Genomic DNA, 18,704 nt, shown 5'->3' on the forward strand with positions numbered 1-18,704 from the left:
CATGTTCCACACCCGTGAAGAGACAGTTGGAAGCTCACATTGCGCTCCACAACACCCACGGACCAAAAAGGAGGAGAATCTTTCCTGTGGAGAGCTCGGTGGAGCCACAGCAGCACTTTCAAACAAACTACTGTCTAGCTCTTCCACTTAGTTCAATAAAAATGTGTTCTTACAAAGAAATAAAAGTGTGTTCCTTAGTGCATCCAGGCCCCAGGCCGAGCACACAAATACCCATGTTGCAAAGCATAAAAAACGTGAATACAAATACAAGAATATTGAACATTTCCATGTTGAAAAACACAAAACATACAACAACACTGAAAACACAGGAGCAGGCGCTGCAAAGCCTGCTGTGTCCACTAGAGAGAGCCATTTCCCCACTGATGGAACAGCAAGCGTTTGCCCGATCAGTTTTTGTTACATTGCGCTCTGAGGGAAAAAAAGCTTTCTGGGCCACGTAATTTTTTTTTGCTGCAGTACCAGTGAACTGGCCACTGGGGCCGTATGCGACATGCTGCGGCCAGCCATACTCTACCCAGATATATAATAGATCCACGAGAATCACCCAGTTGTGCGTAGCCACGTCATCACTTTAACGTGGACGGGAAGTGCGCCTGTCACTTCCGCGTTCGGATTTACTAAATGTCAACAAACAAAGCACACACAACTAGAGTCAGGACTAAAGCGACGTGGGTCGTTTGTCAAACATTCTGCTGGGATTTCTAACTTTATTCGCTTCTATTTGCGCCCAAAATGTCACTTTACAGACTTGTCACGACCCTCGTTCTTTCTGTATGTTGCTGGATGTTGGTCTTACCGGCTGAGGACCCCACTCCGAAACTGCCCGTGAGCGCCACAGCTGTGAAGCTGGGGGGCAAGAACAGCAGCAGCCTGGCCGGCAACTCCACTGACAGCGGCGGGAGACAGAGAGGCCTGGGCGGCTTTAGCGTGGACAGCTCCATGATCCAGCGGGCCCTGTATGTCCTGATAGGCATCACCCTCACCGGGTTGCTCTACTTCCTCATCCGAGCTGTTAGGTGAGAGGGAGCCCGCCGAACTATTATTATTTTATTATTTTGTGCGAGAATGAGACATTTTACCTACGGGGGTGGGAGGGTCAAGGCATGTCCAGATGGGAAATGATCATGTCACGATGTGATCTGTAAACACATCATGCGCCACCATCAGGCAAAAGGCATGTGCATGAAATGCTTTTTTCCTTTGCAGATTCAACAAGAACAAAGCTGACGCCAGTCAAACTTGTGTGTGACATGATAAAGATAAATATGCTGGCAATTGATACGTGTGTGGGTGTTGGAAGGTGAGAGAAATGGTTTCATAGTGGGGTTGTAGTAAGGTGACATTAGGTGCGGAAAGTTTCTAATTCGTGTTCTCAAATTACTATTTAGTTCCCACCAAATAACCAAAACGTTCCCACGATTTAGCCAAAACATTTCCACGATTTAGCCAAAACATTCCCACGATTTAGCCAAAACATTCCCACAATTTAGCCAAAACATTCCCACGATTTAGCCAAAACATTCCCACGATTTAGCCAAAACATTCCCACAATTTAGCCCAAATATTCCTATGAGTTAGCCAAATCGTTACCATGATAGCAGCAAAAAACAGGCTATTTATGCCGACACGTTATAGGGTTGCCTTAAATTAACTATTTATTTTATATTATATTTAGAAAGACAACATTCAGTCATACCATGCCTAATTAGCATATAATTTGTTTATAAGTTGTGTGATGAGCAGCAGTTGGCCAATATAGCGGCCCGACGCACATAAGCATCAGACTGAAACAATTGTTTTCAGGCCTACTTCCCAGGAGTTTGCATGCATATCAGTAGGGAAGAAATCAAAATCCAGAAATGAAAAGTTGGCCAGACCGATGTAATGCAAGCACATCTACTCCTCGGTCTTTGGACCCGCTGAGATAAAATTGCAGGTCAGATTCTGAATAATGCGCTCTTGTTCCCATCATCAAACATGTCCTATAGTCACATGACCCACGTCTGTGCGTAACAGAGCAGTGACACCGTATCAACATCACCGCAAGCTCGAAATGCAATCTGTCAGACTGCGGCAGGATTAAAAATTGTCCAGAGGTGAATTGCTACGCAACACACATAGTGCCGTGAGCCAATCTTCTCCTTGTAAACTTGTGATCCAAAACCGGAGTATGCAAAATTAATCCTCTTGGTTTCTAACAGCAGTTATATACGCCCATACACAAGCTTCTCCATCTGTCTGCAGATCGCTCTGTACCACGTTTCACGCAACAACTACTGAATCATCCACTGACTGTGCCCCACCTGAAGCCAGTCAGCATATGTGTGTGCGGGATGATCTGAACACTACATGGAAAAACACAAAAGTGTGTGTCAGATGTCAACGTCTCGGTGCTTATAAGGGACTGTCAAAAAGTTCACTGCTGTCCAGACCGTATTATAATTCAACAATACATTACACTCGCTGTACAAATGATAACTAGTTAGTTAGATAAATAATTAGTTTCACGTTGGACGTTGGCCCACAAGTTTGTGTTATCTGGATCCAACTAATAAATATCCAACTAATTTATGAATAAGGGAAGATTAATTTTAAATCATATTAGTTCTTTAGGTATGACGCACACATTTTGGTTTCTTAAGTCAACCCTTTATAGAATTTTATGGAATATTTTCTTAAAAAATGAAAAAAAGATAAAAATTCCAGAAATAATTAAACCAAGACCAAAAAGTGTACATGCTACCTTTTTTTTTTCATAAAAGGGTTTGATATTTTTCCAGATAAAACATTGTTAAACAAATGCCAGCCACTACAACAGTAATTTAGAGTAATATAGACCCTAATTGGTGTACCAGTGGCACTTCAGAACCCATCGCAATGCTACAGCGCACGGGCCACAAGAAGGGAAAGCTACCGCTGTAGTTGTGGGGGCTTATGTACTGCGTCCAATATGAAACTAACTTCACTGCAATCATCCTTTGTACAACGCGGAGAATTGTGTTGCAATGATGCATTATGATGCATTATAATGCGGCCCGGCCAGCTGCGAACTTTGTTGACAGCCTGATCATCTCCACAGGGACACACACACATGCTAACTGGCAGCAGGTGATACAGTTAGTGGAAGATTCTGCAGTTGTTGCATGAAACTAAACTTCACCGTGATCCCTCGCCGAGGTCAAGGAGATGGCACTGGGACTGAGTGAGCCGCAGACGGATGGAGAGGCCTGGGTGTGGGTGTATATACAATGGTGTGAAAAAATGTTTTTTTCCCCCGTCCTGATTTATTTTTTTCTAATTTAAAGATTAGTTAAATACAACACCAGGAAACACAAAATGTAGTTTTTAAATCAAGGTATTTATTGTTAAGTGAAAAAAAAATCCAAACCTACACGGACTGTGGATCCACACAGCCTGGTGCCGCGCTGTGGATCCGGCAAACACCGGGCTCTTTCGCAGCACGTCCTCCCTGGAGGGCTGTGGAGCCACAGTATAGTCACAGGTCTAACTCCAGGTCTGTGCGTAACAGCGCAGCGGCGAAGTTTCAACACCACTGCAAGCTCGAAATAAAAACTTGAGGTAGAGTCACATGATTTTGTCACATGGTGCCCAGCCATAAATGAACCAGTTAACCAATCAACGACAAATATATTGTCTTTTATGAATGTTTTAAATCAAATTTGGAGAGTGTGCTAGAGAGCCATTTTATTAGCTAGCCACTACGTTTGCATATCATTAAATTCAGCTTGGAAATCTTCACAAACGCTCCAGTAACATTTTCCTTTTAAAAAATATTTAAGAAATGTGGATTTTTGTTTTTTTCCCAAAATTTTAATTTTGTTTAAAATTTACTCCGACCACACTTGAAGGTCAGCTTCAAACTGATAATGTTTCATTGCACATGGGTTTTGTGGGCAACTTTGAAGTGTTTCTGATGAAAACTGTAGGGGGAGATGCCGAGGTGAACCACTGAATCAGTGGCGTGTTCGATCCAATATGGCCGACTTGCGGTATGATTTAGGGCGGTGTCATAATATAATTTTTTACATGTCCTCACATGATTTTTTTTTCTTAGTGAGCATCATATTTTTACTGCGACTTTTTTGGCGTCAGGCTCACATTGGCCCTATGTTAACACATTTTTGAAGTGGCGCTACCGGGCTTTAAACCTTTCTTTCTCTCTGATACCTTATTTTTCCTAAACTCTTTTTTTTTCAATTTTACTCTATGTTTTTACTTCAACTCCATTTTGGGGACAATAAACTTTTCTGGTGGTCCAACACCTGCTTGTCCTGGAATGATACAAGGATTTGAGGCCTAGTTACAGCAAAAATGTATGCTAATTTATTTAGCAACAAAAACAACGGTAATTAGGGCTGTGCAGTTGATCACATTTAAATTGAGATCAAGATTCAGTCATTTCTAATAATAATAATGATATAATCAACTCAAGTTTTTTTAATGGATAGGTCCACAGCCAATCATTTACAGATTTCAGACTTTAGAGGAAGGAATGTTAAGTGTTTTGTTGAATGACAATTTTAGCTATATTTGAGGATTTATGTGGAAATTTGGAAACAGACTTGAATCTCTGCGTATGGGCTATAGACTCCCCCCTCCCTCATTGCTCCTCCAGAGTGAACGCTCACCAAATGCTGTGAGAGAAAGATGACGTCAGCATAAGCACGTAGAAGAATTAAATGGCTGAAGGATGCCAAAGCGCGGTAAGCGCTGGAAAGCGCCGAAGTGCGCGCTGTGTAATGCAGAGGAAGGAGAGAGGAAGTTCTGGTTAAGCTCAACCTTCTATCATTAGCGTAGTTGTGGTCAGTATATTTTATTTTCAAAATACTCAGCTGTATTAAATGGTCTAGTTAAATATCAGATTTTCTCCCTCCTTTTATATTGCACATTTGTATATGATAAACAATATTAGGCTATTAATGAAAGCCTACATTGTTTCTATAGCCTAATTATGGTCAAACAAAAATAAAAACCTGTTTAATACTGACAATAGAAATAATACTAAATTATACAATAATTTAGATGTATAGGTTGATCTTTGGCTTTGTCGAATATAAAAGTAGCTTGTGAGCCGAAAATGTGTGGGCACCCCTGCCCTATACCATCTTTAAGTCAGTATTGTTTGTGTTCAGGAAATTAATATGGAAAAAGCTGTTTTGATCTGTTTTTAATTAGACAAAACAAAAATCTCTCATATTCATCATATCTTCCTGCCCTATTTATTATGTATGGCTCACGGTATATTTGTGTCTCAGACTGAAGAAGCCGGTGCCTAAGAAGAAGTACGGTCTGCTGTCCAACTACGATGACTCAGTGGAGATGGAGGGAGTGGAAAGTGAAGAGGACGATACGCTTTACGAGGCCCGCAGCCTGCGCAGGTGAAACCAGCTCAAACACACTCATACATAGACCAAGGACCCAAGCACCCCATTAGGGCCCAAGCGCGACGTGCATTACGCTATTGCAGGGGTGTCAAACATGCGACACGAGGCCAAAACATTTCTAATTTATCTTTATTAATATCTGATCAATAGATCGTCATGTCCCACAATCCTTTGCAGCGCCCTTCCCCGCGCCGCTAAGTGCTGCTGAAGTTTCTCGTGCTGTGCTGAGTGCCGACGTACACAACAATTTACATATGTGACTCGCCGCGGTAAAACCAGCAACAATTTGGCGCAGACGGAACAGAGAAAAACAGTTTTAGCTTTCCCCCCCCAATTTAGTGATTTTTGTTTTTTTGCAGAATGTGAAAGTTGAAGTTATGAAGGAGCCACTCCATGTTTCAGATAACATTATTCGTTACCTTAAAAAGTATACATTTAAGGGTTGTATTTGCTTAGTTTTCCTGCTTCTGTCTCGTGCGCTGGGGGGTGTCACCTTATTTCCATGCAGCGCTCTTGTTATTGTTTTCGACCAATGCACTGCGAGCCACATGGCTACTTAAGCGTCATAGCTTCATAGCGGTACTCCGTGATAACATTAAAGATGGCTAAAGAAAGAAAGAAAAAGATCCACGAAAAGAAAGTGCCTGGTGTAAGTTGTCACAAGATTTTATGGTGTTTTATGATGGTTTGGCGTTATTTTTCGTGATTTTATTGTCACTTTCGCCAGGTTTTCGTTGCCTCCTGTTTGCTCCTTAGCTCCGGAGGCTAGTGCAATGTTATTGGCCTCTCTGCGGCTTATTTTTCGGCGTTGTTTTGTATTTCTTGACCCGTTGGTTGTGTGGGTCGTGCGGGGTGTGTTTTATGGTGGTTTGGTGTTAGTTTTTGTGATTTTATTGTCACTTTCGCCAGGTTTTCGTGGCTTTTGCCGTTCTGAATACCAAAAACAGTGTGTCAGTGTGACAGTGTGAGGAGGGGAGGGCTTATCTTAATGAGATGCAAATGAGCACAATTGTCCTACCTTGTGAGCCCAGGTTAGGAAAGTTTGAGCCCTGTTTTCATCAAAAAAGGATTTCAGAGGTGTATACATTCAAATGACCACAACTTACTCAAATATTATCAGATCTACATGAGTGAGACATCATTGGATAGCTTCTGTGAATAACTCAAAATGTATCTGGGGAGACTTGGTCCTGGTTTTAAGATGGCTGGTCACATATGCTCAAATCCAGACACTTCCTCCAGCTCATCCGGGGGGATCTCGAGGCGTCCGTAGGTCCGAGTCCCTCCGGCGTGTCTTGGGTCTTCCCCTGGGCCTTGTTGGACATGCCCGGAATACCTCCCCAGGGAGGCGTCTAGGAACCATCCGGAACAGATGCCCAAGCCACCTTCAGCTGGCACCTCTCGACATGGAGGAGCAGCTGTTCTACTCTGAGCTCCTCCCGTGTGACTGAGCTCCTGACCCTATATTCAAGGGTGCACCCAGCCACCCTGCGGAGGAAACTAATTTCGACCGCTTGTAACCACAATCTTGTCCTTTCGGTCATTACCCAAAGCTCATGACCATAGATGAGGGTAGGAACGTTGATTGACTGGTAAATTGAGAGCTTTGCCTTTCGGCTCCTTCTTTACCACAACAGTCCAATACAGCAACTGCATCACTACAGATTGAAAAAAAAAATTCAGTTGTAGTCATCTGGACTCTGTTTTTTTTTTTCTTCGACTCTCATCCAAGAGTCATTCTCAATTTGCGAATCAGGACCGGGACCTCCTAATGAAAAGGTGTTATTGGTTTCACCAGAAACTAAACCTCTTTGTTTTCTATCAAACTAGCCTCTTTGTTTACTATCAGTCTTTAATGGGCTATAAGCCTCCTATTGTCTCTGGTTCACTCTCTCTCTCCTCCCTTTGTAACTGATTAGCATCCGAATGCCCTGGGCGTCTACCTCTCCAAGGATTCAAAATTCCGTTATAAACAACCGGCAAGGCTGTTTATAACGGAATTGCGGTCGCGCAAGCAAGGCAACCGGGAGCCACCATCAACCGGCTTTCTCAGGTTGCCACGGTAACATGCTTGCAGATAGAGGTATTCCATCCTTGGCTTTTTCGATCAGAATGTTAAGAAGAATTTCTGCGTAAAAATTTAATTTGTCTTTGTCTAAGTACATTTTTTGACTGCATTCAAATGTTCAAGGTACAGCCTTTCAAAAATATGGCCATATATGGTCAATTTACACAAAACCTGTATTAAGGCCGGACAATAGGACATCTCATGCCAGAGATGCCCAAGTTTTAAAACTTTAAAAAAATGCCAATTTTTGTTAACGAGCTTGCCACGACCACATTTGGAATGTTATAAAATATCAAAAGAATTACCTCTAATCACACATGGGTGTATTGACACATTTCCAAGCCGTTTGACTGAAAACCCAAAGTAGAAAAAAATAAAGTATGAGGTGTAAAATTATGAAGAAATGTAGTGTCACCCACAGTGGCTGACTCCCTGAGAGGTTTAGGGTGGGGTCATAGTATAATTTATTACTCGTCCTGACATGAGGTACTTTTGTACCAATTTTCAGAAATCTGCGATGAAAAAGGCCTGTCATTGCCGTAATGTATTTTGAAATTTGAGATGGCGCCAGTGAGTCATTTTGCGTAAGGCAAGTTTATTTGTAGAGCACATTTCATACACAAGGCAATTCTGTGCTTTACACAGCAGGAAAAATGCATTAAAATCACAAAGAAGTTATAGAAATACAATAAAATTAACTAATTAAAAATAATTTAATTCATAAAAGAGAAGAGTGCAAATAAAAATCCTTTCAGTCATATGCACAGCTAAACAAAACTGTTATTAGCTTAGATTTGAACATTGTAAGAGTAGAACCTGTCTCACCTGTTCAGGAAGACTGTTCCAGATTTTAGCTGCATAAAACTGAAACGCAGATTCCCCATGTTTAGTCCTGACTCGTAATAATTGATTTCTTAAAGGCGCAATGGACAATTTTTCGGCGATTTGAGAACGCAGGCGGAGGTGCGCATGCGCACTCCCCCGTACAGACTGATACAACACACACGTGCGTTTGTTTATTAGCGCAACGGAGCGCATCGCATCTCTCGTCTCCCGTAGATTTCTGTCCACTTCTGCGTCAGCTCGAACTGTCTTTCTCCGTCTTCATTTTGCCCCGTACACTATATTATGATAGATCCATGCGCTTAGGCACGCGGAAACGTGGGGATGAACCGCACGCGGTTGCAGGTGAGCGATAGGTGCGTTTTATGATTGATACGTGGCAGGACAAATGATTGATCCACGCCACGAGGAAATATGATAAAAATGTGCTGAAAAAAATCGTCCATTCCACCTTTAAGACACCAAAATATATATTTTTTTCACAAATCCTGAAGAAAGTTTTTGTTAACGTTCAGGGGGTCAGAATTGGGGTGGTTTGTGGGAGGAAAATAATAATACAAATTTAATAACGGAATTTAATAACTCTTTTTTTCTGTCATTTTTTTCCACTATAAAAACTTGAGTTAGAGTCACGTGATTTTGTCGCATTGTGGCTGGTCACAAATAAATCTGTTATAAATATGTTCATTTTTCTATGAAAAATAAATAGTTTTTTATGAATTTTCTAAAATAAAATTTGGTGAGGGCGCTAGAGATCAATTTTATTAGCTAGCCACTACATTTACATATCATTGCGTTCAGTTTGGATATCTTCACAAACGCTTCAGTAAAATTTTCAACCAAAATGTTTTTAAAGAAACGTAGATTTTTTGGGAAATCTTCCAAAAATGTAATTCACAATGACAATACCTGAGGGTGTATCAGCTTCAGTTTGATAACATTTAATTGCTCATGGGTTTTGTGTCTTGTGGCCATATTGAAGTGTTTTTGATGAAAAATGTATGGGAAGATTCCAAAAGGACGTTTGAGGTGCACTTTTGTCAGCGCCATGTTTGATCCAATATGGTCAACTTCCTATATGATTTAGGGCAGGGTCATAATATATTTTTTTCCATGTCCTCACATGAACTATGTTTTGAAGTGAGCGTCATATTTTTACAGCAACTTTTTTTGGCATCGGGCTCCCATTGGCCTCATTTTAATGAGGTGGCGCTACTCAGCCTTTTCTCACTAGGGTCTTCACTCCAAATTAGAACAGAGTTCTCACAGAGTTCTAATTATTGATATCACTCAGTAGCATATCTGTCTTTGTTCACTACTCGACTTTTGCGTTTCCAGCCCCCGGATACAATTTTAATAAGCCTAATAATAAGAAGAAGAAACCAGCGAATAACAATGGCTCTTGCCATTTTATGGCTCGTGTCAATTAATACCAATGAACTTTTTTTAGCTTTTGTTTATGCATTTACCAAAATCTATGTATTGTCATGGCTCTATCAGTCAATATTTTACTGTTATTATTCAGTGTTTTGTGGTGTATTGCAAATAAAATATAAAACCATAAACAAATCACTAGTTTGTAAACTTTTTAAAAACATGCTAAAAGTCTTTTTTTCCGCCCTCAAAAAAGTCCAGATGACTACTACTGAATCTTTTTCTACAATGCTAAAAGTCATCAAAAGTATTTATTGTCTACATACTATTAGTAATACAGGTAACAACACTGATGAACACTAAACGTAAACATAAATCATTTTATACTTGGCTGGCAATACATTCCATTTCCTTGCTTTCCTTCCGTAGCATTTCTCTGGTTCTTGATTTTTCAGGCATATACACATATGAATGCTTTCGAGGCGCTTCTCAGTCGTAGATTCATGATTTGTTCTGTTAATAAAACTATGAATCCATAGTTTTATCCCTGCCTCGTTCATGGCACTTCCAATCACCTGCATGCGCTGATTGGTCTGGACGGATGCCGATCCGACCAATAGTTTAAATATATGCTTAAAGTGTGTTTTAAAGACAACTGAAGAGGTTTAAACTGAGAAAAAGTTAATGATCTGAAAAAAGGTACACATTTCTGCTATATCCAACCTTTTTTAAAGCTGTAGTTTACCAGTCCAGCTGAACATGAGCAGTTTTATGTTACATTGCGCTCTATGGAAAACGTTCTTTCTGGGTCGCAGAGGATTGTTTTCGCTGTAATACCTGTAAATTGGCCACTGGGGCTGCTAGACATGTTCAAGCTAGCAGTTACCCTATCCAGATATTTCAATAAATCCATGAATAGAAAGCCTCCCCCCTCCCTCCATGACATGAAAACGTATCGTTTTTTGTGTATTTGTTTGTGTTTAGAAACATAAATAGTAAAACATAAAAACTAGCACAAGTGTTAACACAAATAATTATCAAACGTATTCCTCCAAAGTCTCACTTCTGGGTTTGGGTTATTATGTTTTACCTTTTTTTTATGTACAGAGGTTTGACTGTGGACTCTCAATTCAAATACCCTTCCCAAATAATTGACGATTTCACATGACTCGTTCTGTGGATCTTTTGATTAATAGTTCAACCAGACCTAGTTACATTTTAGCTATCCACTCCTATTCTATTGACCTATTTTTGCTGTTGTCTTTTCTAGATGAGTGTCCTGCCTCCTGATTGGATGAGCCACCGTTCCAGAATTAGTTCACCAGTGTTTGGACCTATGGGAGCGCTGGAGAAGAGCAGACGATTGATAAAATGCCAAAATGTGTCTTAAAACGTTTATTGTGGACCAAGGACTGTGGAAATTTTCTATCAACTTTGTTTTTTTGTAATCCATTTTCACGTTGTGCTTGAGCTACTTAAACTGACACCAGATTGGTGGGGCTAATCAGCAGCAGTGCAACAACCCAGACAAAAACGCAACAAAATGTAACTTTCCAATCACCTGCTTGTCTCCACGGAGCGTAATACCATTTTAAACTTTCTAGACGAAGCAATAGAATCTTCATTGAGATAAGCTTGCATTTCAGTCACATTCAGTCACATTTCAGTCATCCTGCATTTTAAATCAGTGCATGGATGAAAATGTTCTGTTCTTCCTTGTGATGTCATGCGGTGGTAACCTGTGACCGGTGTTTCATTTCATTCAACATCACTCATGGCTCAATTAGCCATATACTATGTAGTAAAGCGATTGTAACATAATATTTTGAAAACAAACTTGAGAGCTACAGTTTGATTTGAAAATAAAAACTATTATTTGTTGTAATATTTTATTATTATTATTATTATTAGCTATTACTGCCAAAACTTAAATCTCTTTCCGCTTTCCAAACCAGTTATATTACACAATTATTGTGCATTAATTCTGCTTTGGTGGACCAAAATCTTGTTACTAAGAAGAAAAAGTAATTTATTTTCCTTTTAGCTATTGCCCTGCTGCTGATTGAGTGAAGACGCTTGTATAATCTGGGAGTCTAGTGTTTGTGTTTATAATAAATGTATTTTTGACAATATTTGTGAATGGATTCTATTTTTGACAGATTTTAACATAATAATAATATGGGGGATACTTCTTGGGTGAATTTTGTGCCACTGCATGACAGTCACATTACCAATAGGAGATGTATATTTTACATTTTGATCTGAAAGGGCAAATTGTTAAGTTTTACATTCTCTAACTATTTGAAAATTCACAATTTAAAACCTCAATAATTTAATTCCAGATTATTAATGTTCAGGCCATTTTTTGAAACTTCAAATGTATTCACTGCCTGGGACCCTTTAGACTGCGTAACATTCATAGATTGCTAAACCTTAATCAAGCAGGTTTCAAATGTTTTTTGCAAAAAACTAGTGTCTCCATACAAAAATGTAAGTCCTATCACCTTCGGCGGAGCCAGGGCCTGGCTTTGGGGCTTGAGTCACGGATCTTTTTGTGTCTTAAAAACGCATTATGACATCACTAAGTGGTTAGTACAACAGGTAGAGCCTCAGTGGCCAGCCGTGTATAGTGGGCAAAGAGCATAAAGGAAAAACCTATCAGAATGCAGAGATTTGTGTTTGTTCAAAAATTAATCTCAAGAGACCCGAGTTCACATCCTGTTGCGCTCAGGAGAAGAGGAATGTTTCAAAGGATCAAAACTTTAAATGTATGAAGTTTTATGAGTTGGGTTTGTCAAATCATAAGGACTCACATCCAACTGCTGGGACTGATTTGCAATATTAATACAATGTAGTCGTCTTGTTTTTTTTAACTACAAAGGCTCATTCAGTAAAGTGCAGGTCACAAATAGTGATATCTGCATCACCTTAAGCGATTTACCCATGTCCCACCTTCTGATTGCGTAAATATAATTGGAGTGGGTCAGAAACTAGTCAGAAAATTCAGAGGTTTTGTTTGCAGGGGTCAAGAACAAAGAGGTGACACTATCACATCTCCAAACTCTGCAGCACTGAATTGTACACTATTGTGTTCAGTTTATGTTCTGTAGATAAATAAAACCATTTTCTCATATTATTTATTGTATGATATCTCAATCATTTATAGAATATTGTTGTATTATTATATTGGAAAGAAAACACAAAAAACATACATTTAGGAATATTCATTGACAGGGAAAATACCAGAAATATTTAGTTTAATTTATTTACGCTTCAGACAGCATTCATTTACGTGACAGTAGTATTAACATTAAAAATATAGATATACAGTATACAGTCTGGGGAAGTATGTGTGGATGTGAGGACTGTGCGGGGCCTGCTTCAGCTCCAGTTTGCAGAACCTGCACGTTCTACCTGGGGCAGATGACTCCTCTCTTTTCCTCTTCTGCTGCTTCCTTTCCTCCACTCTACAGCTTTTCCGCGGTGATGTTGAGTGAAGGCGGTTAGCGCACTTGCCTCCCAAGAAGGACATCATGGGTTCGATTCCCGGACCAGACTAACATCGCATGATCTCTCTGGGTGGAGTCTGCATGTCCTCCCCGTGTTACCGTGGGTTCTCTCCGGGTTCTCTGGCTCCTCCCACCATCCAAAATTGGTGACTCTAAATTGGCCCTAGTGAATGAATGTGAGAGTGAATGGTTGTCTGTTATGTCTATGTGTTGGCCCTGCGACGAGTTGGCCACTGTCCAGTATGTACCCCGCCTAAGGCCCGAAGTCACTGGGATAGGCTCCAGTCACTCGCGACCCCGAAAGGGAACAAGCGGTAGAAAATGGATGGATAGATTTTTTTTTTTTTTTTTTTCAATCCATCTATTATTTATTTCAAGCCTGCACATAGTTCACATAACCTTACAGACAAAAATGCATGGTTTGAAAATTGCCTTAGTGTTGTGGTTTTCGTTTTGGAACTCTGCCGTTCTGGCCATTTGTGCCCAGTGTCTTTCTCGTGGTGGAGTCATGAACACTGCACTGTGCAAGTGAGGGCTGCAGTACTTTGGATTTTGTTGTGGACTCTTTTTTTTTTTTTGAAATATTTTGTTTATTTTATTTTACATATACTGTACAACAAAGACAATAAACAGGAACAGTAACAATAACAACAATAACAAGAAAAACAAGAAAAAAAAACAAAAAAACAATACATGAATGAAAGAAACACACACACACACACACACACACATATGACATAAATAAATAACAAAATAAAAATACAATAAACAAGAGTGGACTGAGTGGCTCGTCATTGCTGCACCGTGTGGTGATGTTCCCATGGGGTGGTGTGTGGCAAGAAGAAGTCGCGGACACTAACTCTGTACTTTCAAAGTTAGTTTATTACAGAAATCGCAGTGCCAGATTACAGGACAGCAAAACAGCCCTGGGTGCCCCAGAAGAATCAGAAGACAACCCCGTTTTAGCCTTTGGGGTGGATTTTTATACCTCCACACACAAAGACCTCTATTTCATACATGACAGGCATAAGCTCATCCATGTACCAACGGTTTAGTCAATGAGAGAACAAGATGTAAAGAATATCCATATTTGGGTAGAACCAGGGGAGAAGTTACAGATGAGATCATGAGAAAACACAGATGTATACGAAGCATCTCAAGGCCTCGCTTGGTCTGTTCTCGGCCCCTTACGTTCCGTGGAATAGACATTTTGGTAGAAACACACACATTCCTAAAAGCCAGCCTCAGAAGGAGGCCTAACCTTGCATGGGCCTAGTTTTAATACACTTCAACCGCTCTCTCTCTCACCTGGAAAAGCCTGGCAGCTCTGTGAGGATCCTGTTCTTCGATCTTTCCAGCACCTTCAACACCATTCAGCCGCTGCTCCTGAGGGACAAGCTGGAGACTGCTGGTGTGGAGTATGACCGGGCAGAGTGGATCCTGGACTACCTCACAGACCGACCCCAGTTTGTGAGAGCACGGGACTGTGTGTCTGACACTCGGACGGGCAGTGTGGGGGCGCCCCAGGGCACTGTCCTCGCGCCCTTTCTCTTCACCCTTTACACTGCAGACTTCAGACATGACACGGACAGCTGTGTCCTGCAGAAGTTCTCTGACGACTCTGCCATCATCGGACTCATCACGGACGACGATGACGCGGAGTACAGAGGACTGGCGCAGGACTTTGTGGACTGGTGTCAGCGGAACCACCTCCTCATCAACGCAGGGAAGACCAGGGAGATGGTGGTGGATTTCCGCAGACGCCACCCCACTGCCCCTTCACCAGTGAACATCCAGGGACGGGACATTGAGAGAGTGGACTCATACAAGTACCTGGGTGTTCATCTGAACAACAAACTGGACTGGACTCATAACACAGACGCACTGTACAGGAAGAGCCAGAGTCGGCTCTACCTCCTGAGGAGACTCAGGTCTTTTGGAGTGACAGGGCCACTCCTGAAGACCTTCTATGATTCTGTGGTGGCATCAGCCCTCCTGTACGGTGTGGCCTGCTGGAGCAGCAGCATCACAGAGAGGGAGAGGAAGAGGCTGGACAGAGTCATCAAGAAGTCCAGCTCCGTCCTGGGCTGTGCTCTGGACTCGGTGCAGGAGGTGAGGGACAGGAGGGTCCTGGCTAGATTCACATCTATGCTGGACCATGAGTGTCACAAAATGCAGGACACTCTGTCCGCTCTGGAGAGCAGCTTCAGTGAGAGACTGATCCACCCTCGCTGTGTGAAGGAAAGGTTTCGCAGGTCTTTCCTTCCTGCTGCTGTCAGACTTTATAACAAACACTGTTAGTACTGAACACTCGCAATACTGACCTAACCATGTGCAATTCTGTCATATGTGCAATTACTGTCGTGATTCACGTGCAATTACTGTGAAGTTCATGTGCAATCCATGTGCCGTCGTAAGACATATTCATGTGCAATTACTGTTGTGATCACATGCAATGGTATTTATGTATGTAAAGGTCAATTTGACACATTTATGTTTTATGGTAAGGTTTTGCTTTATTTTGGTAACTTCCTGTGTAACCGGAAGTGATGGTAAAACGGAAGTCTACTTGACACACTGGAAAAGACGAAAAGTAAATTGAACAACGGAAAACGGACAAAACACGGACAAAACACGGATAAACTCAAGGATCTAGCTACAGTCCACAGGGGAACAAGGTCTGTAGTGGAAAACGATTGTATTTATGATATATTTGAAATGTTTTATGGATGTATATGTTGTGAAAATATAGTATCATGAGTTAGAAATACGGGGATTTACGTCCAAAATGTAATTGTCTTTTTATTTTATTCTGTCTAGCTCTTACGTTGGTTGAATGACACGGAAAGGAATCATTAAAAGACATTTAACCATCAGTTCTGGCCTTCTCAATTCGTATTTATTTATTTATTTTTATCTTTATTATTTTTCCCCTCCATCCCTTGTTGGGAAATGGGAGGTTTTGTCTATGGGAGTATTTGTTTATAGGAGATCTTCTACTGTGTTTTTCAAACTTCCTATAAGTTATCTGTTCTTTTCTTCTGTATCTACCTCTGTATCTACCTGAGTTGCATCAATGAAATTTCCCCATGTGGGACAATAAAGGAATATCTTATCTTATCTTATCTTATATCAGGATATATTCCCATCAGTTTGATTTTCTTTCAATAGTGCCATGATTTGACTCAGAGAGTCTGAGTGGTTACTTTGGTCACTGTGGTCACTGCCCAGATCTTGCAGAACAGAAGCTGCTTGTTCCATAGAGATAAGTTCCAGAAAGTCCTTCTGCCAGTTAACTATATTAAAACAATTTGGTTTTATTAAGATTAGCCGTTTTGCTGAAAGGAAGGCGAGGTCTAGTCAAAATTTAATTTTTTGTTGTTGTGATGATTTATGTATTGAGAAATGTGTAGTTTTGTGGTCGGGTGTAGCATGCCGTTGGGATTGGCTCAAGCAGGGGCAGTCGGGGGGTAGGAGGCCTGTTGATGGCGGTTGCGGGCTGAACTGGAAGCTGCACTGGAGAGGGCCTAGTGAACAAAACAGATGAATGTTTTAGTGATAAGCATTCACAACATGTATGCACATAAAATGCAGTATATGACACCAATTCTGAACCACTGCACTGGCTATCAAACTACAATTAGCATGAAGCATTAATCTGTACACTCTGTAATTGTTTTACTGTGACAAACACTGAGACACAGAACACTCATGGAGCTTACTCACTTTGGGTTCTCTCTTCACCAGGAGCATCAGATGCAGAATATGTGGGTTAAGCTGCATCTGAAACAACCAAAATAGAAAAATGTATGTTTGTTTGGATCATTCTATTAAAATGTCTATTAAATGTGTCACAATATCAGACCTGGAGCTAAAGTACTTCCAGACTCGGGCAGAACAAACATCAGCTCCTGTTGAAGTGACACTGGAGGCTTAAGGGGTGGGGCAGCTGCAGCAGCTGAAGAGAGCAGAAATGTATGATACATTTGACCAACTTTGATCTTACAGTAAATAATCTCTTACCATCCTGTGATTCCTCCAGAACAGGCTGTTTGGACTGTGCAGCTGCATGTAATATTTAGCTATGTCAGTAACACACTCCAGAGTCTCCAGAGCGGACAGAGTGTCCTGCAGGGGGTGGCACTCATGGTCCAGCATAGATGTGAATCTAGCCAGGACCCTTCTGTCCCCCACCTCCTGCACCAAGTCCAGAGCGCAGCCCAGGACGGAGCTGGACTTCTTGATGACTTTGTCCTTCCTCTCCCTCTCTGTGATGCTGCTGATCCAGCAGGCCACACCGTACAGGAGGGCTGATGCCACCACAGAGTCATAGAAGGTCTTCAGGAGTGGCCCTGTCACTCCAAAAGACCTGAGTCTCCTCAGGAGGTAGATCCGACTCTGGCTCTTCCTGTACAGTGCGTCTGTGTTATGAGTCCAGTCCAGTTTGTGGTTCAGATGAACACCCAGGTACCTGTATGAGTCCACTCTCTCAATGTCCCGTCCCTGGATGTTCACTGGTGAGGGGGCAGTGGGGTGACGTCTGCGGAAATCCACCACCATCTCCTTGGTCTTCCCCGCGTTGATGAGGAGGTGGTTCCGCTGACACCAGTCCACAAAGTCCTGCGCCAGTCCTCTGTACTCCGCATCATCGTCGTCCGTGATGAGTCCGACGATGGCAGAGTCATCAAAGAACTTCTGCAGGACACAGCTGTCCATGTCATGTCTGAAGTCTGCAGTGTAAAGGGTGAAGAGAAAGGGCGCGAGGACAGTGCCCTGGGGCGCCCCCACACAGTAGGTCCGAGTGTCAGACACACAGTCCCGGGCTCTCACAAACTGGGGGCGGTCCGTGAGGTAGTCCAGGATCCACTCTGCCCGGTCATACTCCACACCAGCCGTCTCCAGCTTGTCCCTCAGGAGCAGCGGCTGGATGGTGTTGAAGGCGCTGGAAAGATCGAAGAACAGGATCCTCACAGAGCTGCCAGGCTTTTCCAGGTGAGAGAGAGAGCGGTGCAGCAGGGAGATGACGGCGTCCTCCACTCCAATGCCAGGCCGATATGCAAACTACAGCGGGTCCATGGCTGAGCTCACGGTGGAGCGGAGGTGATCCAGGACCAGCCGCTCCAGTGTCTTCATCAGGTGGAACGTGAGAGCCACCAGCCTGAAGCTGTAGAAGTCTTTGGCGCGCGGTGTCTTGGGCACAGGTACCAGACAGGAGGTCTTCCAGACCTGTGGTACCACCCTCAGCTTCAGGCTCATGTCTAAGACATGCTCCATAACTCCACACAGTTCATCTGCGCAGGACTTAAGGAGCCTGGGGCTGATGCCGTCAGGTCCTGCTGCCTTCCTCACTTTAATCCTCTTCAGCTCACTCCTCACCTGTGCTGCTGTGACAGTCAGTGGTTGGCAGGGGGACTGTGTGCTGGGGGGATGGGTGAGTCCAGGCGAAGTGGGGAGCTGATGGTCCGGGGCAGAGAAATGAAGAGG

The 18,704-nt window shown here is 42.2% G+C and overlaps 1 protein-coding gene across 1 annotated transcript; it reads left to right on the forward strand.

Moving 5' to 3' along the window:
- The first annotated feature begins 648 nt into the window (after nucleotides 1–648).
- Nucleotides 649–11,523, forward strand: fam174c (family with sequence similarity 174 member C). Its single transcript, XM_072438432.1, has 3 exons — nucleotides 649–1,037; nucleotides 5,298–5,420; nucleotides 10,982–11,523. Exons 1-3 carry the CDS (start codon nucleotides 754–756, stop codon nucleotides 10,983–10,985), a joined length of 411 nt encoding a protein of 136 aa, XP_072294533.1. The 5' UTR covers nucleotides 649–753; the 3' UTR covers nucleotides 10,986–11,523.
- Nucleotides 11,524–18,704: the final 7,181 nt, after the last annotated feature.

Source organism: Eucyclogobius newberryi, unplaced genomic scaffold (genome assembly GCF_026437365.1).
Source record: "Eucyclogobius newberryi isolate DKJ021-1_F unplaced genomic scaffold, fEucNew1.0.hap1 SCAF_9, whole genome shotgun sequence".
Lineage (NCBI taxonomy): Eukaryota > Metazoa > Chordata > Actinopteri > Gobiiformes > Gobiidae > Eucyclogobius > Eucyclogobius newberryi.